The 25,357-nt window shown below is 37.2% G+C and overlaps 1 protein-coding gene across 2 annotated transcripts in view; it reads right to left on the bottom strand.

Annotated features, from left to right (window-relative positions):
- ACADM (acyl-CoA dehydrogenase medium chain) overlaps positions 1 to 25,357 on the bottom strand; it is a 48,897-nt gene that overhangs the window by 22,205 nt on the left and 1,335 nt on the right. Inside the window, exons 2-8 of one of the 2 annotated variants that reach the window (XM_060023842.1) lie at positions 16,913 to 17,000; positions 14,630 to 14,727; positions 14,444 to 14,513; positions 13,712 to 13,812; positions 12,654 to 12,734; positions 3,593 to 3,723; positions 1,133 to 1,241 (exon numbers count right to left, since the gene is read on the bottom strand). In XM_060023842.1, coding sequence (XP_059879825.1) covers positions 1,133 to 1,241; positions 3,593 to 3,723; positions 12,654 to 12,734; positions 13,712 to 13,812; positions 14,444 to 14,513; positions 14,630 to 14,727; positions 16,913 to 17,000 — 678 coding nt within the window. Of the gene's footprint in view, positions 1 to 1,132; positions 1,242 to 3,592; positions 3,724 to 6,305; positions 6,438 to 12,653; positions 12,735 to 13,711; positions 13,813 to 14,443; positions 14,514 to 14,629; positions 14,728 to 16,912; positions 17,001 to 25,357 lie in introns of those variants that run through there. The other variant, XM_060023843.1, reaches the window with a different exon arrangement.

Genomic DNA, 25,357 nt, shown 5'->3' with positions numbered 1-25,357 from the left:
GCAGACTTTCTCTAGTTGTAGCGAGCAGGGGCTACTCTTCGTTGCGGTGCATAGGCTTCTCATTGCGGTGGCTTCTCTTGTTGCGCAGCATGGGCTGTAGGCGCACTGGCTTCAGCAGGTGCAGCACATGGGCTCAGTAGTTGCAGCACGTGGGCCCTAGAGCATGTGGGCTCAGTAGTTCCGGCACGTGGGCTCTAGAGCGCAGGCTCAGTAGTTGTGGCACACGGGCTTAGTTGCTCCGTGGCACATGGGATCTTCCTGGACCAGGGATCGAACCCATGTCTCCTGCATTGGCAGGTGGATTCTTAAGCACTGCGCCACCAGGGAAGTTCCCCATATTACTATCCTTTTCAAATATGTTAAATTACCTTTTCTTGTTCAAATAAAATTTTTCTTGCCTTCTCACATTCAAGGCTCTTTGCCATTTCTACACTTTCTCAGGAAAAGATTTTTCTCTTAGTGTTGTATGAACTTGGGTAATCAACTTATGTCACATTGTTTTAATCCATAAAATGGGCATAATGCCACTTATCCTACATGAAAGGTTGCTGTGAGCAAAGAAAAAGAATGGGGAAATGTTTTGAAATATCTAAAACTCTTATTACTGGGCAGGCCATACAAATGATAGTTTGATTTCTGCTTCATTATCCCTCACAGCTGTTATTGGCATTCTCCATAGACTGGCACCAAGAATGGCTACTCTTTCAAATAATTACTTGACACGACTATTCTCAACTTAAAAATCTTTAGCAAGGACTATTTCACCCAATAATATCAAAAGCAGATTTATTTTCATTGCAACTTAATACAACCAAAATGTTTTCAATAAAGGAAACTGAAATTAGTAATTTTGAAATTTATAGTTAAAATAATATTGGAGGGCTTCCCTGGTGGCGCAGTGGTTGAGAGTCCGCCTGCCGATGCAGGGGACACGGGTTCGTGCCCCGGTCCAGGAAGATCCCACATGCCTCGGAGCGACTAGGCCCGTGAGCCATGGCCGCTGAGCCTGCGCGTCCGGAGCCTGTGCTCCGCAACGGGAGAGGCCACAACAGTGAGAGGCCCACGTACTGCAAAAAAAAAATAAATAATAATAATATTGGAGGCCTTAATCACTGATAAATACATACTTTACCTTTCTTCCAATCTGTACTCCTGGGGTGTCTGCTTCCACAATAAATCCAGTAAAGGCTTTACTAGCAGGAGCCTTAGGATCCAGATCAGAACGAGCCAATAAAAAATACCTAATACACATATACATACATGATGATAGAGAATGGTATCAGCAGATAGCATATGGTGACTCCCATCTCAGTTAATCCTCCCAACAGTCCCAATTATTATTACCCCCATTTTATAGATGAAGAAATGAAGAATCAGAGAGGTTTAAAAGCTCACCCAGGTCACATACTTACAACATGGCAGAGCTAGTATTTCACCCCACATTTACTTCTTAACTAATATGGTATCTAACTTTTTCGTAGTTTGATTGACAAGTAAAAATTCCTTGTATCAAGATGACATAAAATAAAGTATGTGTGTGTTGGAACTGTCACTTTTTCTTTCCCAAAACTAGTTTAAGTATTTAAGGGACAAGTTATCTGGAAAAGGAGGGTAAATGGGGCTGCCTGTGAAAAGAAATGAGATAGTGACCCCTATGTTCTGACTACTGTCCTCTTCATGCAGCAAAATCAGAGTTTGTGTTACAGCTGAATTATGAATATCTCCTGGGTTTTCTCTCCAGAAGAATTCTTCCCAGGAAGATTTAAAAATAAAACATGAGGAAAAAAGGCAAAACATCCAAATATCCATGTAACCCATGTTCTAAATAGCCTGGTATAGGAGAATTTCTTTTTTTAATTTCTTAAACAACTAATTTATTTTCTATCCTTAAAAGTAAAAAACTGGGCTTCCCTGGTGGCACAGTGGTTTACAGTCCGTCTGCCGATGCAGGGGACACAGGTTCGTGCCCCGGTCCGGGAGGATCCCACATGCCGCTAAGCGGCTGGGCCTGTGAGCCATGGCGGCTGGGCCTGTGCGTCCGGAGCCTGTGCTCCGCAATGGGAGAGGCCACAACAGTGAGAGGCCCGCGTACCGAAAAAAAAAAGAAAAAAACTAATAAACTATCATCTACTCTACAGTTTCACTTAATAGTTTAAAAAATAGTAAAAATTGTTTTCTAGTTTCATATATTACCTAATTTGTCTTACTACATGATGCGCTGTACTTAATCAATTATTAAAATTGTGAAAGCTTCTACTTGCATTGTTGGATTTCCCTCAACTTGTTACATTTTAATCGTTTCTTCACTTTTTTATTACTTGTGATATTATGATAACTTACTTAAAGATAATGATATAGCACTCCGTAATACTGGACACTCATAAAGTGATTGACATATTTAAAATAAACAGTAAACTCACTCTCAGGAATAATGCTTTTTTTGACAAAAAATAGCACCGAAGAGCACACATATATAATCAGAATTTTTGCAGACAAGGAAAGATAGCCCATTTTTAGTTCATTATACCAATCACCAGAAGGTCCTTCTTCTATAAGTTTCTATTTATATACTTGTAGTGATGAGTAAATACATTTTTCCCATGACCACTTAACACACACTAGATAGAACTGTTGTTGAAATTCTTGTGTTTATGTTGAGCTATACTTTACATTTTTCTCACTTTCACACATTTATTCTAAACTGACTTTTGGAGCAAACATACAAGCCTACTCTTCCATGTATGAGACATTATTTTAAAAATTTTTAAATTCTTCCTACACAACCAAATCTAATTCCTTTACTCTTCATAGGACATGTTTTCTGTGCTCACCCTAATGAAGGACATTTACTTGCTTCTGAATTTATTTCATTTTGTCAATGCATGTCTTAAAAAGTGTTGCCCAGAAATGTTACCATTTTTTTTCCTGCTTGTTTGATGCTATACTTCTATTACTTCAGCAAGAAATTACATTCGCTTCTTAAAGGCAGATACATCACACTGTTCATTCCTATAGAACCTTTCTTCATCTTTTTTCCACAAATAATGCTATCAAATATGTTTTCCTTCAAAATTTTATATTAATACAAAGGATTTTATGATCCTTTGTTGAACTGCATGTCATTATTTTTGGACCTATATATTTGGACCTCTTAGATTTTATTAAAGTAAAATTCTGTCCTCTCTAAACTTATTGCTCAGAAGCAGAGAAATGTGCTATACCAATGGCTTTCCTTTTTCCTCAGAATCTTAGGGGAATGGTTCCAAGGATCCTGGTATGGGCTAGGGAGAGTGGGGGTAGTAAGCCAAGTAGAGGGAACTCTAGCTTTCCTAATCAGATTCAACCAGAGCAGGTGTTTTTGTTTTATTTTATTTTACAAATTAAACTTCTGATACAATTTGAAGAAATAGTTCAGGACTTAAGAATAGTTTGTGAAAATCACTGAACTATTTATAATCCTTTATGGACCCTCCAGTTCCATGAATAAAACTTGTCTTAATTGTGGTAGTTTAATAATAAAGGAAGGAAAGAGGGGGAGATTCTGAATATAAAGCATTTAAGAATCAATATAGAGAGGTTTTAAACAACATACCAATTAGCTTTTCCTCCATTGGTTATCCACATCTTCTGACCATTAATAATATACTCATCTCCTTTTTTTTCTGCTTTGGTCTTTATAGCAGCTACATCAGAGCCTGCTCCAGGTTCTGTTACACAGTAGGCCTTGAATATATGGAAATAAGAGAAAATAATTATATGTTAATTATTAAATTATGAACATTTAGAACCAGGAGGGTATTTTATTTTTTAAGTCAGTATTTTAAATACTTTAAAATACTTAACAATAAAATGTTCTTACAGAATCAAACTACTCAAATGTAAAAACATTTAATATGTAATTTAAAACTAGATGTAGGATACCAATAAACCATATCAAAAATTACATTGTTAGGTATCTTCAACCAAGTTAAATAAATTTCACACGAACTCATTCATCCAAACATTTATTGAGTAGTATCTACCATTTACCAGGTTATGAAGGAGGAGATGGAAGAGCCAGAGATGAAAGACATCCTGTCTTCAAGATTTTTACAATGTAGCAGTGGAGATGAATATTATATTGTAATTATATATCTAAGTATTAAAGTCACACACAATGGGCTTAAGAAACTATCTTAGCTTTAGGGTGTCAGAAAGCTTCCCAGAGGTGATGTTTAAATTAGGTCTCAAAAAGGAAAAGGAATTCTTAGGCGGTAAGGAAAAGGGGGAATGTGTATTCCAGGAAGAAGTAATACATATGCAATGATACCGAGATAAGAAGCAGGGTTACTCAGTGTTTGTGATACAAAAGTACCAGATTCTATGCATTCTGTGCATGTAAGGGAATGGTAGAAATTAGTCTGGAAAGAAAAGAAGGGAACAGATGACAAAGAACACTTTATATTACACTAAGAAGTTAAAATTTTATCTGGTGGAAAAAGGGAAGCCTCTTAATTAAGGCTCTTCAACAGATGTGTGACAAGATGTAAGCAGAATGGATAAAGGGAGTGGTGGAAGGCAAGCAATGGGTAGCTGAAGTTCATTCAAGTTTACTGAGTGACAGGTACTGGGAATACAAGGCCTAAAGACACAAGTTCCTTACCCTTAAGGTACTTATAGTCCAAAGAGAGAAACCTTAACAGTTAATTTTAATTCAAAGTAGTAAGGGTACATAGGGACATTAGAAATGACTACTTAGACCTGTAGAGGGTGGGAGGTGATGAGTGGTAAGTAAGATGAAAAGAAGAATAATAAGTAATACTCGTTGAAGGAGATAAGTCTTGAAGGACAAATAAGTGAGGCAAGCAGATCTAGGCATGGAAGAATGAAACAGCAGTTGTACAAGGCAAAGTACTAGCAGTTCAGTACTGGAATGTAAAGTATGAAAGTGAAAGCCATGAAAACAGGCTAAAAAGGCAGCCAGGGACCTGGTCCTGGAGGCTGAGGTGTATGCCATGCTAAGGAGAGCAGACTTTTATGCATTCAACAGAAGTTTATCAAACACTTGCTATTGTGCCACAGAACCTGGGCTTCAGGGAAATCCAGAGCAGCCTAGTGCGGAAAAGTGAGGAATATACATGCATTTTTCTGAGCATGTCAGATTCTAAAATGCGTTCACAAACTAAAAAAAAATATTAGATACCACTGCTATTGATGAAATGGAAACACAATGTTTTTGTAAATGCAGGAAAGTGACAGATTTACATTTTAGATAGTTTATTATTACAGAAGTATAAAGGACAGATTTAAGGGGAGATAATAATAATAACTTTTTACTATCTTCCAGGTGCTGTTCTAAGTACTTGACTCATTTAAACCTCACAATAATTCTTATGACACAAGTACTAGGTGTCTACATTTTATAAATAAGGAAACTGAGACAGTGAGGTTAAGTAATTTTCCCAAGTTCACAGATCTAGTAAGTGGCATAAATACCTACATAAGAGTGGAGTTAGGGACACAAATTATGCAAGAAAGAAAGCTTAAACTAAGAAGCAAGATAAGGCAAGAAGATAAGATGAAGTTTAGAATTGTGGTGTGAAATCCACAGGACACAATGACTGAATAGGATGTTGGAGAGCTAAAGAGGATGTTATGATGACTCAATTTTTTAGTTTAGGAAGCTTCTAATTAGGGATAATCTCAAAGAGAAGCAGTACTATAGAGTGGGAAGAAAATAATTTGGTTTGGGACACACTTCACTTAAGATATTTGAGTCTAGGGCTTCCCTGGTGGCGCAGTGGTTGAGAATCTGCCTGCCAATGCAGGGGACATGGGTTCAAGCCCTGGTTTGGGAAGATCCCACATGCCGCGGAGCAACTAGGGCCGTGAGCCACACTACTGAGCCTGTGCGTCTGGAGCTTGTGCTCCACAACGAGAGGCTGCGACAGTGAGAGACCCGCACACCGCGATGAAGAGTGGCGCTCACTCACCGCAACTAGAGGAAGCCCTCGCATAGAAACGAAGACCCAACACAGCCAAAAATAAGTAAATAAAATAAATAAATAAATAAAAATACAAGTTGGAAAAAAAACATATTTGAGTCTAGCTAGGAAGAAATGTCTAATAGATAAGTTCATATAGGAGGGTAAAGGTCAGGCGAGAGATAAGGGCTGGAACTGGAGACTTAATAGACTACTCAGTGAATATACCAAAACTTAACACGAGACAGGGAGACTGATTTGCCAACTTAAGTCAAGAGTAAGCTTTATGTAAATCAACAGTGCTAATGCTATAAGCTATATTTACAAAAGAATAGTATCTACCTCTTCCTATCTTTGTGCTCTTTACACAATTCTTGGATGACACCTTTGGTCCAGAAGACCTTAATTAAGAAGAAAATACGGATTTATGAGAAAGAGACCTGGAAAATCTCAGAGACACATCTTTATTGCAACCCTCTGGATCTGTGAGAGAGAACACGGCCCAGAAGGATCAGCTCCAGACTTGCTCCAACTCGAGGCTTTCAGTAACTCCCTTCTCTTCAAGCTCCCCACTCAGCCCAACATTTTAATCTTTCAGTCTTTCTCCCTCCTTCATCATCCTCTGTTTATTCACCTTTTCCATTCACCTGTCTCATTTTCTCATTCTTTCTGATTGCCCTGCTCTCTCACACTCACATCCCCTTGCAGATCATCTTTCTGTTGCAGACTATACTGATGGCCTATTTCCAAGAGCAGCAGGTTTGAATCAGCTCCAGTTTAAAATGAAGGTGGGGGGTGGGGGCAAGGCCAGGAGGGGATATTAAAAAAAAAAAAAGTATCTAAAATAAGAGTGATGGAACCATGCTACTCTGTACTCATCAGACCATACTAGAGTACTACATTTAGCTCTATAATAATATTTTTGAGTCAATGACTACTAAGAAGGCGGTGGGACTTTACTGTGTTGTATGAAGAAAAGATGAAAAAATTGGGGCTAATTTGCTTAGAAAAAAGTAAGAGCCACATGACAGCCATATTAAAATACCTGAAGGGCTATACAGCCAAGGGAGAGGATTTGAACTGATAGGAGAAAACTAGTGTGAAATTATTCAAACTTATTGAACACCTATTATGGTATCAGGTGGTGAAGTTATAAAAGGAAATGACACAATCCTTTCCCTCAGAAGCATGCAATCTAGAAGAGCTTTCTAACAGTCAGGGACACTCCCAAATGGAGCTGCTTCAGGAAGTTGAGGCTCCTAGACATGAAAACATGAGCTAGATGGCCTTTTCACAGGTGTGCTATAGAGGAGATTCAGGTGTCATGTAGGTTAACTGCATTACTCTTCTACCTAGATGTTCAAAGATGTTTTCAGCATCACAACAAAAAAAGTATTATACAAATGAACTGCCCAGAAAAGATAACTCTTTAAAGTACCAAAATTATATTTTAAGTAACTTTGGGAATTTCTTTTCCTCTGAAATATGCTATTAGACATTCCTCTGCTTTATAATAAGGCATAGTTTTTATTTTTTTTAACTTTTTCATAAATTTATTTTATTCTTACTTATTTTGGGCTGTGTTGGGTCTTTGTTGCTGCACACGGGCTTTCTCTAGTTGCGGCAAGCGGGGGCTCCTCTTCGCTGCAGTGCGCGGGCTTCTCATTGCGGTGGCTTCTCTTGTTGCGGAGCACGGGCTCTAGGCACGAGGGCTTCAGTAGTTGTGGCTTGCAGGCTCGAGAGTGCAGGCTCAGTAGTTGCGGCGCACGGGCTTAACTGTTCCACGGCATGTGGGATCTTCCCAGACCACGGCTCAAACTCCTGTCCCGTGCGTTGGCAGGTGGATTCTTAACCAATGTGCCACCAGTGAAGCCCAAGGCATAGTTTTTAGAACTTATGAAGTGTATGAGTTTGTGTGTTGCCATGCACAATGGCTGGTTCTTCAGAGTTGCTCTTGTCTTATTTGATTGTTTCCTAGTAAGTAAAATTAACTTTATAATGCTCTTTCATCAGAAGCCATTTTTGTTTCCAGTGCAACTTGTTCTCTTAAGTCAAGCAAATTAATAATATTCTTTTATGCATAATTATTTATGAAAAATTTATTATTTACTTAATTTGCATAATTCTATGAATTCTATAATTCTATGAATAATACATTTTGGGTAAGGATCTAAGGGTCTACCAGGTTGTTAACCTATGAGCAGGAACCCAGTTTTGGTGGGTTTTTTATTTATTTATTTTTTTGTGGCGGGGGGGCTGTGTTGGGTCTTCGTTGCTGTGCACGGGCTTTCTCCAGTTGCAGCGAGGGGGGCTACTCTTTGTTGCAGTGTGCGGGCTTCTCATTGCAGTGGCTTCTCTTTCTTGTGGAGCACAGGCCCTAGGCACATGGGCTGCAGTAGTTGTGGCATGCGGGCTCAGTAGGTGTGGCTCACTGGCTCTAGAGCGCAGGCTCAGTAGTTGTGGCACACAGGCTTAGCTGCTCTGCGGCATGTGGGATCTTCCCAGACCAGGGCTCGAACTCGTGTCCCCTGCATTGGCAGGCAGATTCTTAACCACTGTGCTGCCAGGGAAGTCCCAAGAGCCCAATTTTATTCATTGTTTTATTCCAAGTCCACCTGGTACACAGTATTCAAATATTTAAAATGAGTAGAACATTATACTTTTCTTTATTAGTGATGATATCACCACCTTATCTTTGTATAGTTTACTAAACAATTTTGCATTCATTCTCTACTAATTTTTTCTTTTTTGCCTTACACTCTAAAGTGATTGGAGGTAGTTCATATAATGCATGCTTTTTAAAAAATCAGGAATGAAGTGAAAATAAAGATAAACCGGAAAGAATAATATACTACAACACATGCTTCGAGGTTCAAATAATTACTAATGGAGGACTATAAAACTGGCTCTGTGCTTCCTACTTACCAAAACAAAAAAAATACTATACTGTAGTTACAAGTGTAAACTGCCTATAAGCTGAAGTCTGGCATATAGCAGGGAACTCAGATATTGAGTAAATGAATGGATGAATGAATGGCAGTTAAAGAAAAACAAAGTATCCCCTGGCCATGAGGTATGAAAGAAATTACTATATTTTTGCAAAAGGGACACTATGTGAAGATATTCTTATAAAAACATAAGCATTTTGTTTTATGTTTACTATATCTTTTTAGATGTTATACGACCAAAATAGGTGTGTATAACAATACAGAAGAAAATACAGAAGAGACTTTGAGGCTAAGTAACTATATAAGATCATATTGCTATTATATGGCTTGAAGCCAGGTCTTAGGACCCCAAGTTCAGTGTTCAGTTACATTTCAGCTACTTCTCAGTTCCACTGGAAATACATGATTTTATGACAAGAGTTTTCTTTATCATGTTATGCTTTTTCAGACACTTATGAGTTCTTAGACCATGTTTGGACAAGTAAGTTTACTGAATGTCTTGCCCATAACAAGCTTGTCCTAGTAGTCTAATACTTGTTTCCAGTTGTCTAATACTGCATATATTTTAGGTATATACTTTTTAAAATATATACTATATTTTAGGTATATACTTTTTGAAAGATTTAATCCAATCTTTGAAAAATAAATATGATTTCTAACTTATTATTGATATTTTAATACTATATGTGTAATATATATGCAATAATATAATTAGTTTTGATTTTTAGAAAATGTTTTTGCACTAAGTGGTATTAAAAAATAATTATAGTATCATCCTGATTTATTTCTGTACTCACTTTCCTCAGCAAGAGTATAACTGATCACATGATCTGGTAAGAGATTAAGTCTTACGAACATGCACTAACACTGTAACTGTAAATTAACTCCAAAAACTCATCATCTTTTTCTGTATCAATTTTTACCATGACATTATTATTATTATTAATTTTTTTTATTGGGTGCTTCAGGTCTTAGTTGTGGTATGTGGGATCTTCGTTGAGGCACGCAGGATCTTTCATTATGGCACACGGGCTTCTCTCTTGTGTGGCGTGCAGGTTTTCTCTTCTCTAGTTGTGGAGCACAGGCCCCAGGACGTCTGGGCTCTGTCGTTGAGGCACGTGGGTTCCAGGGCACATGGGCTCTGTAGTTTGCAGCACGCAGGCTCTCTAGTTGAGGCACACGAGCTCAGTAGTTATGTCGCACGGGCTCAGTTACCCTGCAGCACATGGGATCTTAGTTCCCTGACCGGGGATCAAACCCACGTCCCCTGCATTGTAAGGTGGATTCTTTACCACTGGACCACCAGGGAAGTCCCCTACCATGACATTATTATTTTTTTTTAATAAATTTATTTATTTATTTTTGGCTGCATTGGGTCTTCGTTGCTACGTGTGGGCTTTTCTCTAGTTGCGTCGAGGAGGGGCTACTCTTCGTTGCGGTGCATGGGCTTCTCATCGCAGTGGCTTCTCTTGCTGTGGAGCACGGGCTCTAGGCACATGGGCTTCAGTAGTTGTGATGCACGGGCTCAGTAGTTGGCTCGTGGGCTCTAGAGCGCAGGTTCAGTAGTTGTGGCGCACGGGCTTAGCTGTACCGCAGCATGTGGAATCTTCCCAAACCAGGGCTCGAACCCATGTCCCCTGCATTGGCAGGCAGATTCCTAACCACTGCACCACGCAGGGAAGTCCGACATTATTTTTAAAAGCAAAAATCTAAGGAATTTAAATATTCAACAATAGGGAATAGTGAAATAATATATAGTACATCAATTAGATAGCATATTATGTAGTCATAAATATCACAGTATTTAAAAAGAAGTAGAGCATAAGAAAATGCTCGTTATGTTAAAAAGGATGTAAAACTGCATATATAATATGACCTTAATTGTGAAAAATACATTTATATGTATTAAAAAATCTAATAGAGTATACAATAAGACAGTTATAGCAGTTAACTTCATATCTGAGGGATTACAGACGTTTTTGTTCTTCTTCATACCTTTCTAAATCTTCTATACTATTTTTACAATCTGAAAGTTTTTAAAATATTAATTCTAAAAAGTTTAAATAAAACATATTATATGTAGTATAATTTTATAAATATTATTGAGAGTTAACTGACTCTCAGTAGAAATTAATCAATATTTTTCATTAATATACCTATTGACTATTTTCATTTTCACCCTTGGCTTCATATTTTGAGTACATCAATTGCACTAGATACATATTTGAATAATATTATGCACTAGAAGGGGGAAAATGTACAGTAAACCTTTATTAATTCAGAAGTTAGAATAATTTAGGGACTAGAGTGAATGTATTTTTACATATACTGAAGATATTAATAACAAAACTGCCAAAGAAATGTTTAAAATACTTGAACTACTTTTAAAGACTCTAATATTTTAGAAATACCTATTTATAAACAGTAAGATAATTACAAATATTCATATCAGTGTATAAGTTAGGTTCTCCAAAGCATCTCTATGCTACAATTTTTTAGCCTATTTCTAATATTATATACATTACAAGAAAAGAATCTAGACGTTTCACACAATTCTTAGACAATATTGAGAATTAGCCTACTAAGTAACTCTCACCTGTTAAAACAAATTGACAACTAAGTAGGAAATACATATAAATGTCTTCATAAGTTTACCTGAAATTTAGGTACCTGAAATAAATAAAAAACATTTATTTTCAAATACTAATTTCTACTCTTTCAGACCAATTCTCACAGCTCAAAATGATAACAATTTACTATATTTTGGTATCACAATCACACCCTAGACTGAAATCTGTTTGACTAATAACCAAAAGAAAGAAAAATCCTATGTAAAGTCACTTTCAGTATAGAACTGCAGCATGCATGTGTGTAAAATGTATAAGAATATCTTTCATAAAAAAATCCAATTTAGGGACTTCCCTGGCAGTCCAGTGGTTAAGACTCTGTGCTTCTACTGCAAGGGGCACAGATTTGATCCCTGGTTGGGGAACTAAGATCCCGCATGCCTCATGGCACAGCCAAAATTAATTCCAATTTAAAAATTTGTTGAGGGCTTCCCTGGTGGTGCAGTGGTTGAGAGTCCGCCTGCCGATGCAGGGGACATAGGTTCATGCCCCGGTCCGGGAAGATCCCACATGCTGCGGAGCGTCTGGGACCGTGAGCCATGGCCGCTGAGCCTGTGCGTCCTGACCCTGTGCTCTGCAACAAGAGAGGCCACAACAGTGAGAGGCCCCCATACCGAAAAAAAAAAAAAAAAAATTGTTGAGTAGTTCTCAGAAAATTAAATAAAATCTATAAATATCCTCCTGAAGTCACTGTGATTCAACAAACAAACTGTTATCTTTTCAGTCATATTAATTTCTTATTAGTTCAAAAAACTACTAGTTCAAACACCTACTGTCATGTATTCCATCTGAACTTCCTGACACAACTGCTCAGTTCTAGAGCTCTGGAGTGCTCCATTAAGTAGCTATTACTTTCCTGGAAATAAGCTAGAGGATTGTTATGATACTTTTCTGGCATCCCAGAAACATTATAAGTAGGTATCTTTCTTCTGGAAATAAGCAAGAGGATTATTTTATGACACTTTCTGGCATCCCAGAAACATCACTGTACCTAAATATGTTGCTTTTGCCTTAATGTGCTGTAGCCCAGTGTATACATACAGACTGAAAGGGAAAAAGAGCACACTTATTCACTTCTTTAAATGTGAAATAAAGCAGCAGCTACACATACTCACACACATCATTGGCTCCTCAGTCAGTCTCCCCAAATATTTCTTTTGTTGTTGATCATTTCCAGCAATAATAACAGGCATTTGCTATCAACCAAAGAAAAGTGATATTAAAAAAGCAAGATATTTTAAAATTAGGTATGTAAATTGAAATACTTAATTCAAAACATGAGAACTATTTTTCCCCAAGGGTAAGTCCAAAGAATTGGCCTTTATTCTGCTTCTAAGTTAGAGAGCTAAAACCACAAGGATATAAATCTATTAATCCAAGTATTTTCATAAAACAAAGTTATATAGGACTTGTTGGTAATATAATATATAAAAATCTACTGTAATAAGATACACAAGTAGAGAATTAAATTTATGGACTTCCCTGGTGGCACAGTGGTTAAGAATCCGCCTGCCAATGCAGGGGACACGGGTTCGAGCCCTGGTCCGGGAAGATCTGCCATGCCACGGAGCAACTAAGCCCGTGTGCCACAACTACTGACCCTGCGCTCTAGAGCTCGTGAGTCACAACTACTGAGCCCGTGCACCACAACTACTGAAGCCCACGTGCCTAGAGCCCGTGTTCCGCAACAAGAGAAGCCACGCAATGAGAAGCCTGCGCACTGCAATGAAGAGCAGCCCCCACTCACTGCAACTAGAGAAAGCCTGCCCACAGCAACGAAGACCCAATGCAGACAAAAATACACAAACAAAAAAAGAATTAAATTTACAATAAATGACATGGTATATATGATCAGGTGTCCTAAGAATTACTCACTACATTTCAGCATTGCCAGCAGTGGCAGCAAGCCATCCCAATCCTTCTCCTGAATGCCCTTACCTAAGAATTGCCACTGAAGCCACAGCCAAAGTGTACAGTTTCCCACAGAGACAGCTAGGACTCCAAGTACTAAATACAACAGCCAAAATGATCAACTCATGGAAAAGAACTCCAGGCTTCACTGCAGAATCTCGTGTTCCTTTTTAAAGAAAACTGTGTTCCACCAGCTAACCTAACTTAGTACTGTTTCATTAACAACAGCTCAGTTAAGCAATTCATTTTCTAGGTAACTTACCCCCAGAGAATTTCCTTCAATAGCAGTCTGAACCCCTGTACATCCATAAGCCATTTCTTCAGTAATTAGACAGCTATCAAAAGTTCCAAGTCCAAGACCTCCTACAGTATCAAAATGTTTTAAGAGCCCATTATAACATATAGCACACCTCAATAGAAGTAAGGGTCAACTATTTAAATTACTTCCAATATAACCTAATTGATTTTAACAGCAAATTTGCAAAAACAGTATCTATAACACTAGAAACTAAAAGTTTTCTGGCTAGTACAGTAACAAAGTATACTTCTCTAAAATAAGTTTTAAAATTTCAAAAAATTCTCTTACTATTTGTAATCTGGACCTGTCTTCCTGTTTCAGCTTGATTTTGTAAAAACTTGATTCAACTCTGCTAAAATTTTAACCTTTTGACTGACGAAAGGAGTGAAAGGAAAGTCTCAATAAAATGTAAAATCAAAGGTAGAATTAAAATGCAACAAATCAACTAACTGTAGAGATAGAAATTACCAAGGATTAGGATCAAGTTAACATCGGAACCAGTTATAAAGAAGGAAGAATGCCTCTAAGTGTTGAGTACAAGGCTTCTAAAAGCTGACAAGTACTGAAGTCTGAACAGTGGCACAAAGGTAGAAAGCCATTTAATGGCAACAAATATCTGAAAGAATGACTGAATAGAATTTCAAAATTCTTCTTGTACATAGGCATTCTAGAATTAAAAATGTAAAGAAAGCTTACCACAACTTTCTGGAATGTGTGTATTCAATAAACCAAGTTCCCAGGCTCTTTTAATTAGTGGGACAGGGTACTGAAAGAAAAAAATAATAATAAAGATAAAAGCCAGTTATATTTAAAATATATTTATATTTAAAATCTTGTAAAATATGTCAAAGACTTTTCTCTCCTTAAAATGCATAAACCTACCTCGCCAGTCTTATCGTATTCTGCAGCAACTGGGATTATTTCCTCCCTGGCAAATTTACGAGCAGTAGCTTGAAATTCTTTCTGCTGTTCAGTGAACGCTAAGGGAAAGTTATTTAGAAAACATTAAAATAGGACAATGAGTTGAGGGAAATGAAGTATGTGGAAATTTATATTTATAATGGAGAATTTAAACCAGGATAACAAGAAAGTCAGACTGCAATGTGCCTTCAGACTAATCAAGATTTCACTGTGCTATATGAATAAATCTATATCGATACTCATGCCAAAAAAGTAGGTAAGATTTCTAGCTTTTACAAATGAGTAACAGATATAAACTTGAGTTTTCCTCTTCCAAGTGTTAAGGTAAAAACAATTTTTCTTACTTATTATTAGTTCCAAAGCAGACTCATCAAACTTTGACTAACACTGAAATAAAACTAATACATATGACAATGCCCTGATCTCAAGAATCAATCTAATTAGGGAGATAAGATATGACCAGTGACCACAAACCAATAAAACTTGTTCCAAAATATCATATAATACTAATATCATAATTTCAATTTTACTCCTCCTTTAAACTCAGATAATTTAAGCTTATAAATTAGCACAAAGCAACTGGCAAAAGTGGTGGGAAAGCTTCTCAAATTAATGAAGTGAATAGGGTGACTGGACCGAGGACAGAAGCCAATTACCACCATACTTTTAAAAATCCATACTATCAAAGGATAGGTAAAATTTTAAAAAGATATAGGGTATTTCAGGTAAGAAGCATGAGAAAAAAGGTAGAAAGGCAAGAATGAGCATAAATGTTTAGGAGTATAGTAATCATTTCTATAGGGATGTATGAAATAAAATATAAAAGACATTAGAAATTCGGTGTTGAATCTCTCATTGTATAAATAAGGAAACAAAAGCCCAGACTAAGGAAACGATAGCTCCAGAGTCTTACAATGAATTAGCAATAAAGTATACTTAGCATTTCAGTCTAGTGTTCTCTACATCACAACTTTACTTCTAAAATTGGGGCCAATTCGTATCAAAATTGTGAGTGGGTAAAGGGGAGGGAAGGCAAGGATCTATTACGTACTATTTGAGAACCTACTTTGATCCAGTTACTATGTGCTAGGACTTCACATATGTCATATAATTTAATCTTCAAATAAATCCTCTGTTGTAGATATTATCCCCATTTTATAGCTAAACAACCAGGTGCAACTGGTCATAGGTGTTATCCCTATTCCTTTTCTTGAGCTCCACAATCTCCCTCCTAAACACTTGTATCTATCTCATCTTCTGTCAGTCAGCGAACCACCATAGATTTCTCCTGCTAGTCTCTTACTATTGAGTATGAATCTGTACGTGACAAACTGAAACTAAGGAGCAACCATACCAAACCTATGCTAACATCTCAATAAGAAAATAAGATCCAGTGTCCCAAACTGCTATCCTCATGCTGTTTCAAAATTTTCACTTAATTCTGTTAAAAAAAAAAAAAACTTTATAAAGATGTTAACAATCTTAAAAAATAAAATAAAAACCAAAAATGATAACCCTAGGGAGTTTTGAGTTTGTTATTTCTACCTGGGTGTGAGTTAATTAGCTCAGCTGCCTTTTAACTATTTTCTGAGACCAAGTGAACTGAGAAAATGGGTTTTCAACTAGAGGAAACGTAATAATTTTGAAGCAAAAAGCACTTTAGGGGGCAAAGGATGCTGAAGAAAGGGATTATTTTTCAAATTTTTTGCCTGGGTGGGGCTCTTCATTTTAGAGAGAAAAGGGAAGCAAAATTTTATTCCTTTTCCCTCCGACACCACATGGCTCCCTGATCCCCAAACTGAGAACCATATGTACTAGCACCAAACTGCAGTTCAGATATATTATGGACAAACCAGGCTCTGGCTTATTAGCAGGCACCTAGCACTTTGTAACTAATAAGTGTTTAAGAAGTATTTGTTGCATTCATTTCTAAGTTGAAGACTAGTCATACGTAGCAGTGAATTTGTTATTTATTTGGGGATATATACTTAAGAAAAATGGCAGAAATATATATGTATGCTGCTAATACAGATTTATGTATAGGGTATTATGATGGAGAAGAAAACAAGATCAGAAAGAATGGGTATGACTAACTGTGAACAACCTGTGGATGGTGATTGGTTCTATTCACTTACAGACATTACTAAGTTTGTTTACAAACATGTTTCAGATAAATACATATAGAAAGCTGCATACATACAACAAACAAAAGTTTAAAATCAAAACACAGAACAAAACATATACCAAAACTAAATCCTGATCCAGGTTCACGGTGTTGGACAGCTTTCGTATGTTGTGATCTCCAGTCAAAGCGAGAAAGACTTCTCAGTACCTACAAAGAACAATTTTATTACAATAAATTTGATAAATTAAACATGAGTCAAATAGAATACTGACAACACAAGTGAGTAGAACAGCTTCTTTGACCATATTCAAGAAAACAGTTTAAGTCATTACTTAAATGCTCTCAACCATAATTTGACTTCTGTATTAAGCCAATTATCAGATATTTGAACACCTATCATAAAGGAAATTCTTTTTTAAAAAAATGCAATGTGGAGAGATTGGTTCAAGATGGCGAAGTAGAAGGATGTGCGCTTACTCCCTCTTGTGAGAGCACCAGAATCACAACTGCTGAACAATCATCGACAGGAAGACACTGGAACTCACCAAAAAAGATAGCCCACTACCAAAGACAAAGGAGAAGCCGCAATAAGATGGGAGGAGGGGCGCAAGCACAATAAAATCAAATCCCATAACCACTGGGTGGGTGACTCACAAACTGGAGAACAATTATACCTCAGAAGTCCACCCACTGGAGTGAAGGTTCTGAGCCCCATGTCAGGCTTCCCAACCTGGGAGTCCAGCAATGGGAGGAGGAATTCCCAGAGAATCAGACTTTGAAGGCTAGTGGGATTTGATTGCAAGATTTCAACAGGACTGGGTGAAACAGAGACTCCACTCTTGGAGGGCACAAAGTAGTGTGCACATCGGGACCCAGGGGAAGGAGCAGTGACCCTGTAGCAGACTGAACCAGACCTACCTGCTAGTGTTGGAGGGTCTCCTGCAGAGGTGGGGGGTGGTTGTGGCTCACCACGGGGACAAGGACACTGGCAGCAGTTCTGGGAAGTACACCTTGGTGTGAGCCCTCCCAGAGTCTGCCATTAGCCCCACCAAAGAGCCGGGTAGGTGCAAGTGCTGAGTCGCCTCAGGCCAAACACCCAACAGGGAGGGAACTCAGCCACACCCATCAGCAGACAAGTGGATTAAAGTTTTACTGAGCTCTGCCCAACAGAGCAACAGCCAGCTCTACCCACCACCAGTCCCTCCCATCAGAAAGCTGGCACAAGCCTCTTAGATAGACTCAACCATCAGAGGGCAGACAGGAGAAGCAAGAAAAACTACAATTCTGTAGCCTGTGGAACAAAAACCACATTCACAGAAAGACAGACAAAATGAAAAGGCAGAAGACTATGTACCAGATAAAGGAACAAGACAAAACCCCAGAAAAACAACTAAATGAAGTGGAGATAGGCAACCTTCCAGAAAAAGAATTCAGAATAATGATAGTGAAGATGATCTAGGACCTCGGAAAAATAATGGCAGCAAAGATCAAGAAGATGCAAGAAATGTTTAGCAAAGACCTAGAAGAATTAAAAAACAAACACCTAGGAGAATTAAAGAACAAATAAACAGAGATGAACAATACAATAACTGAAATGAAAACTACACTAGAAGGAATCAATAGCAGAATAACTGAGGCAGAAGAACGGATAAGTGACCTGAAAAACAGAATGGTGGAATTCACTGCAGCGGAAAGAATTAAAAAAAAGAATGAAAAGAAGTGAAGACAGCCTTAGAGACCTCTGGGACAACATTAAACGCAACAACATTCATATTATAGGGGTACGAGAAGGAGAAGAGACAGAGAAAGGACCCGAGAAAATATTTGAAGAGATTATAGTCGAAAACTTCCCTAACATGGGAAAGGAAATAGCCACCCAAGTCCAGGAAGCCACCCAAGTCCAGGAAATAGCCACCCAAGTCCAGGGAGCACCCAAGTCCCAGGTAGGATAAACCTAAGGAGAAACACGCCAAGACACACAGTAATCAAACTGACAAAAATTAAAGACAAAGAAAAATTATTAAAAGGAACAAGGGAAAAAGGACAAACAATATACAAGGGAACTCCCATAAGCTTAACAGCTGATTTCTTAGCATAAACTCTACAAGCCAAAAGGGAGTGGCATGATATATTTAAAGTGATGAAAGGGAAGCACCTATAACCAAGATTACTCTACCCAGCAAGGATCTCATTCAGATTCAATGGAGAAAACAAAAGCTTCAGACAAGCAAAAGCTAAGAGAATTCAGCAGCACCAAACCAGCTCTACAACAAATGCTGAAGGAACTTCTCTAAGTGGGAAACACAAAAGAAAAGGTCCTACAAAAACAAACTCAAAACAATTAAGAAAATGGTGATAGGAACATACATTTCAATAATCACCTTAAATGTGAATGGATTTAATGCTCCAACCAAAAGACACAGGCTTGTTGAATGGATACAAAAACAAGGCCCATGTATATGCTGTCTGCAAGAGACTCAGTTCAGAACTAGGGATGCATACAGACTGAAAGTGAGGGGATGGAAAAAGATATTCCATGCAAATGGAAATCAAAAGAAAGCTGGAGTAGCAACAATCATATCAGATAAAATAGACTTTAAAATAAAGAATGTTACAAGAGACAAGGAAGGACACTACATAATGATCAAGGGATCAATCCAAGAAGAAGATATAACAATTATAAATATATATGCACCTAACATAGGAGCACCTCAACACATAAGGCAAATGCTAACACCTATAAAAGAGAAAATCCACAGTAACACAATAATAGGGGACTTTAACACCTCACTTACACCAATGGACAGATCATCCAGAAAATTAATAAGGAAACACAAGATTTAAAAGACACCATAGACCAGATAGATTCAATTGATATTTAAAGGACCATCTGAAAACAATAGATTACACTTTCTTCTCAAGTGCACATGAAACATTCTCCAGGACAGATCACATCTTGGGTCACAAATCAAGCCTCGGTAAATTTAAGAAAACTGAAATCACATCAAGCATGTTTTCCGACCACAACGGTATGAGATTAGAAATAAATTACAGGGGAAAAAAAAAGTAAAAAACACAAACACATGGAGGCAAAACAATACATTACTAAATAACCAAGAGATCACTGAAGAAATCAAATAGGAAATCAAAAAACACCTAGGGACAAATGACAATGAACACATGACGAACCAAAACCTATGGGATGCAGCAAAAGCAGTTCTAAGAGGGAAGTTTATAGCAATACAACCCTACCTCAAGAAACAAGAAAAATTTCAAATAAACAATCTAAACTTACACCTAAAGAAACTAGAGAAAGAAGAACAAAGAAAACCCTAAGTTAATAGAAGGAAAGAAATCATAAAGATCAGAGCAGAAATAAATGAAATAGAAACAAAGAAAACAATAGCAAAGATCAATAAAACTAAAAGCTGGTTCTTTGAGAAGATAAACAAAATTGATAAACCTTTAGCCAGACTCATCAAGAAAAAGAGCGAGGAGTCAAATCAATAAAATTAGAAATGAAAAAGGAGAAGTTACAACAGACACCACAGAAATACAAAGCAACATAAGAGACTACTACAAGAAACTCTATGCCAATAAAATGGACAATCTGGAAGAAATGGACAAATTGTTAGAAAGGTATAACCTTCTAAGACTGAACCAGGAAGAAATAGAAAATATGAACAGACCAATCACAAGTAATGAAATTGAAACTGTGATTAAAAATCTTCCAACAAACAAAAGTTCAGGACCAGATGGCTTCACAGGTGAATTCTATCAAACATTTAGAGAAGAGCTAACACCTATCCTTCTCAAACTCCTCCACAAAAGTGCAGAGGAAGGAACACTCCCAAACTCATTCTATGAAGCCACCATCACCCTGATACCAAAACCAGACAAAGATACTACAAAAAAAGAAAATTGCAGACCAATATCACTGATGAATATAGATGCAAAAATCCTCAACAAAATACTAGCAAACAGAGTCCAAAAACACATTAAAAGAATCATACACCATGATCAAGTGGGATTTTTCCGAGAGATGCAAAGATTCTTCAATATATGCAAATCAATCAATGTGATATACCGTATTAACAAACTGAAGAATGAAAACCATATGATCATCTCCATAGATGCAGAAAAAGCTTTTGACAAAATTCAACACATATTTACAACAAAAACTCTCCAGAAAGCGGGCACAGAGGGAAACTACCTCAACAAAATAAAGGCCATATATGACAAACCCACAGCAAACATCATTCTCAATGGTGAAAAGCTGAAAGCATTTCCTCTAAGATCAGGAACAAGACAAGGATATCCACTCTCTCCACTCTTATTCAACATAGTTTTGGCAGTCCTAGCCACAGCAATCAGAGAAGAAAAAGAAATAAAAGGAATACAAATCAGAAAAGAAGTAAAACTGTCACTGTTTGCAGATGACATGATACTATAAATAGATAATCCTAAAAATGCCACCAGAAAACTACTAGAGCTAATCAATGAATTCAGTAAAGTTGCAGGATATAAAATTAATGCACAGAAATCTCTTGCATTCCTATATACTAACAACGAAAGATCAGAAAGAGAAATTAAGGAAAGAATCCCATTAACCATTGCAACAAAAAGAATAAAATACCTAAGAATAAACCTACCTAAGGAGGCAAAAGACCTGTACTTGGAAAACTATAAGACACTGATGAAAGAAATCAAAGATGACACAAACAGATGGAGAGATATACCATGTTCTTAGATTGGAAGAATCAATATTGTGAAAATAACTCTACTACCCAAAGGAATCTACAGATTCAATGCAATCCCTATCAAATTACCAATGGCATTTTTTACAGAACTAGAACAAAAATCGTAAAATTTGTATGGAGACACAAAAGACCCCCAATAGCCAAAGTACTCTTGAGGAAAAAAAAATGGAGCTGGAGGAATCAGACTCCCTGACTTCAGACTATAATACAAAGCTCCAGTAGTCAAGACAGTATGATACTGGCACAAAAACAGAAATACAGATCAATGGAACAGGATACAAAACCCTGAGACAGACACACAAATATGGTCAACTAATCTATGACAATGGAGGCAAGGATATACAATGGAGAAAAGACAGTCTCTTCAGTAAGTGGTGCTGGGAAAACTGGACAGCTACATGTAGCAGAATGAAATTAGAACACTCCCTAACACCATACATAAAAATAAACTCAAAATGGATTAAAGACCTAAATGTAAGACCGAACACTATAAAACTCTTAGAGGAAAACATAGGAAGAACACTCTGACATAAATCACAGCAAGATGTTTTTTGACCCTCCTCCTAGAGTAATGGAAATAAAAACAAACAAATGGGACCTAATGAAACTTAAAAGCTTTTGCACAGCAAAGGAAACTATAAACAAGACAAAAAGACAACCCTCAGAATGGGAGAAAATATTTGCAAATGAATCAGTAGGCAAAGGATTAATCTCCAAAATATATAAACAGCTCATGCAGCTCAATATTAAAAAAACAACCCAATCCAAAAATGGGCAGAAGACCTAAATAGACATTTCTCCAAAGAAGACATACAGATGGCCAAGAGGCACATGAAAAGCTGCTTAACATCACTAATTATTAGAGCAATGCAAATCAAAACTACAATGAGGTATCACCTCACACCCGTTAGAATGGGCATCATCTGAAAATCTACAGACAACAAATGCTGGAGAGGGTGTGGAGAAAAGGGAACCCTCTTGCACTGCTGGTGAGAATGCAAATTGATACAGCCACTATGGAGAGCAGTATGGAGGTTCCTTAAAAAAACTAAAAATAGAATTACCACATGACCCAGCAACCCCACTGCTAGGCACACAGCCAGAGAAAACAATTCAAAAAGACACAAGCACCCCAATGTTCACTGCAGCACTATTTACAATAGCCAGGTCATGGAAGCAACCTAAATGCTCACTGACAGATGAATGAATAAAGAAGATGTGGTACATATATACAATGGAATATTACTCGGCCATAAAAAGGAACAAAATTGGGTCATTTGTAGAGACATGGATGGACCTAGAGACTGTCATACAGAGTGAAGTAAGTCAGAAAGAGAAAAACAAATATTGTATATTAACACATATATGGAAAATCTAGAAAAATGGTACAGATGAACCATTTGCAAGGCAGAAATAGAGACACAGACGTAGAGAACAAACGTATGGACACCAGGGGGGAATGCTGTGGGGGGGGGATGAATTGAGAGACTGGGATTGACATGTATACACTAATATGTATGAAATAGATAACTAATAAGAAACTGCTGTATAAAAAATAAATAAATAAAATAAAATTTTTAAAAAATGTAATGCAGGGCTTCCCTGGTGGCGCAGTGGTTGAGAGTCCGCTTGCCGATGCGGGGGACGCGGGTTCGTGCCCCGGTCCGGGAAGATCCCACATGCCGCGGAGTGGCTGGGCCCGTGAGCCATGGCCGCTGAGCCTGCACATCTGGAGGCTGTGCTCCGCAACCGGAGAGGCCACAACAGTGACAGGCCCGCGTACCGCAAAAAAAAAAAAGAAAAGAAAAGAAAATGCAATGCAACTAAAACTGATTAGTAGTATTTGCACTACTAACATGGAGTGTTTCCAAGACAAATACCAATCAGGGGTAGTGGTAGACTTAGAACCACTATTCGAGAAATCTCATCTACAAGTTCTAGAACATTTGTGATTGGGGAGTTGGAACGGGGGTGGGGGGGGCAACAATAGTATGGTACCATACATTCAAGAGTTGCCTAGTCCATCAACTTTGATACCCTGTCTCTGGAGAGCCTCCCAGGAATGCCTCTGGGAATCTTCCCCTTGGAGGATCCCATTTTCTACGATACCTCACTTTATTTAATAAAACAAATTAGCCTAAAACAATTTTCTATACTTTCTGCTGTTGTCTGTAAGTATTCTTAGAATATTCTAAGCCAAGGGTAAGCACACTATGGTACCCACCAGTTTTGCAAATAAAATTCTGTAGGAACACAGCCATACCATATTGTCTATTGCTGCTTTCACAGCAGAGTTGTGAAACCATAAGGTCCACAAAGCCAGAAATATTTACTGTCTCTTTACAGTGTCAACCCTATTCTAAACCATTAATATACTACTTGTCTTAATACCTGAAATACATGCATATTTCTTCAAAAAATATATATAAAAAATATAAGCAGATATTATTCCTTTGCAATCCATTTTTATACTCACAACAGTTCAATGTACACAAAAAGTAACCACTCGCATTTATTATAGTTATCAAACTGGAAATCATACTGGAACTCCCAAGTAAATGTTTGAGGACAGCCAAAATTACACAATTTATACTTCAAGGAATTTGATGGAACTAAATTCTAGTAAGCTAGACATTGAAAGAAAAGAGCAACTCAACAATATACTAAAAGATCAAGAATTGAACTTGCTTATGTTTTTCAAAATCTGTGAAAAGAAAGTGTCCACTTTGTAGATGACAACTTGAACTTGTAAACAGAATTATCTACATTTAAGGTGACAATGAAGACTGTCAAATATCTTAATTTAAATAACCCTTTCAAAGTGATAACATACTTTATACTACAATTTTGAAAAAAATAGAGTACAAAAATTCATATCTTCTTTGCAATTTTCATTAATTTTATTTTGGAAGTAAAACATGGTTTCTCTGATACTCATTGTCCAGTCATCATAGACCAAATCTATTCTTCTTTAGTCACATTCCACGTATTAATGCACTGAATCTTTCGGTCAATCCTAAGATTAAGGAACTATTTTTATTCTTATGTTGCATATGTAGAAACTGAGGCTCAGAAAAGTCAAGTAAAATTGGCCAAGGTCACTCTACTTACTATTAGGAACCAGGATTATTATTCTAACATTTACTATCATGAACTCATGCCATCAACCACCTTGCTATACTGCGCTTTCAATTTAAGTATCCTAATTGGTTATTAGATTCCAAAAAACAAACAAACAAAAAAACCCCCACAAAAATCAGACCAAAAAACTTGACCCTTCTAAATGTGTTTTGACAGCATTGCACAAAATTAGACCTCACAATACAGGTAAAATGGTCTGCTGGGAGACTTTAAATAGGGAATTATTAGTGTATCTAAAATAATTTACAAAAAGTTTACATATGATTTTTCAGGAAAACATGTTATGTAAAACGAAGTACAAAGGTAGTTACAGCCAGGGAACAATGCCCAAAGCCCTGTTAATTAACTTTTCAAACCTGGAAAATGAGGCTAATCTTACTGGGTAATTGCAGAGATGATTAAAATAAGATAATATCTTGGAAGCGTAATGCTATATAAATATTGGTTACTACTGTGAGCTCTCTGATCAGAACAATGGAATTCCAAACCTCCAAAAGGCAGCAACTTTAATCAAGCATTAACTCTGCAATAACAGCACAGATATAATTAAAGACTTTTGCATATTTCTTAGGAATTAGTCTTAGTTTTATGGGAGTGTCAAAGAAGAGATACAGGGGTATAAGTTTTCTGGATAGGTTTTTCTATTTCCTTTTTTTGCAAGAT

Source organism: Delphinus delphis, chromosome 1, assembly GCF_949987515.2.
Source record: "Delphinus delphis chromosome 1, mDelDel1.2, whole genome shotgun sequence".
Taxonomy (NCBI): Eukaryota; Metazoa; Chordata; class Mammalia; order Artiodactyla; family Delphinidae; genus Delphinus; species Delphinus delphis.
This window is presented reverse-complemented; position numbering and strand designations above follow the sequence as displayed.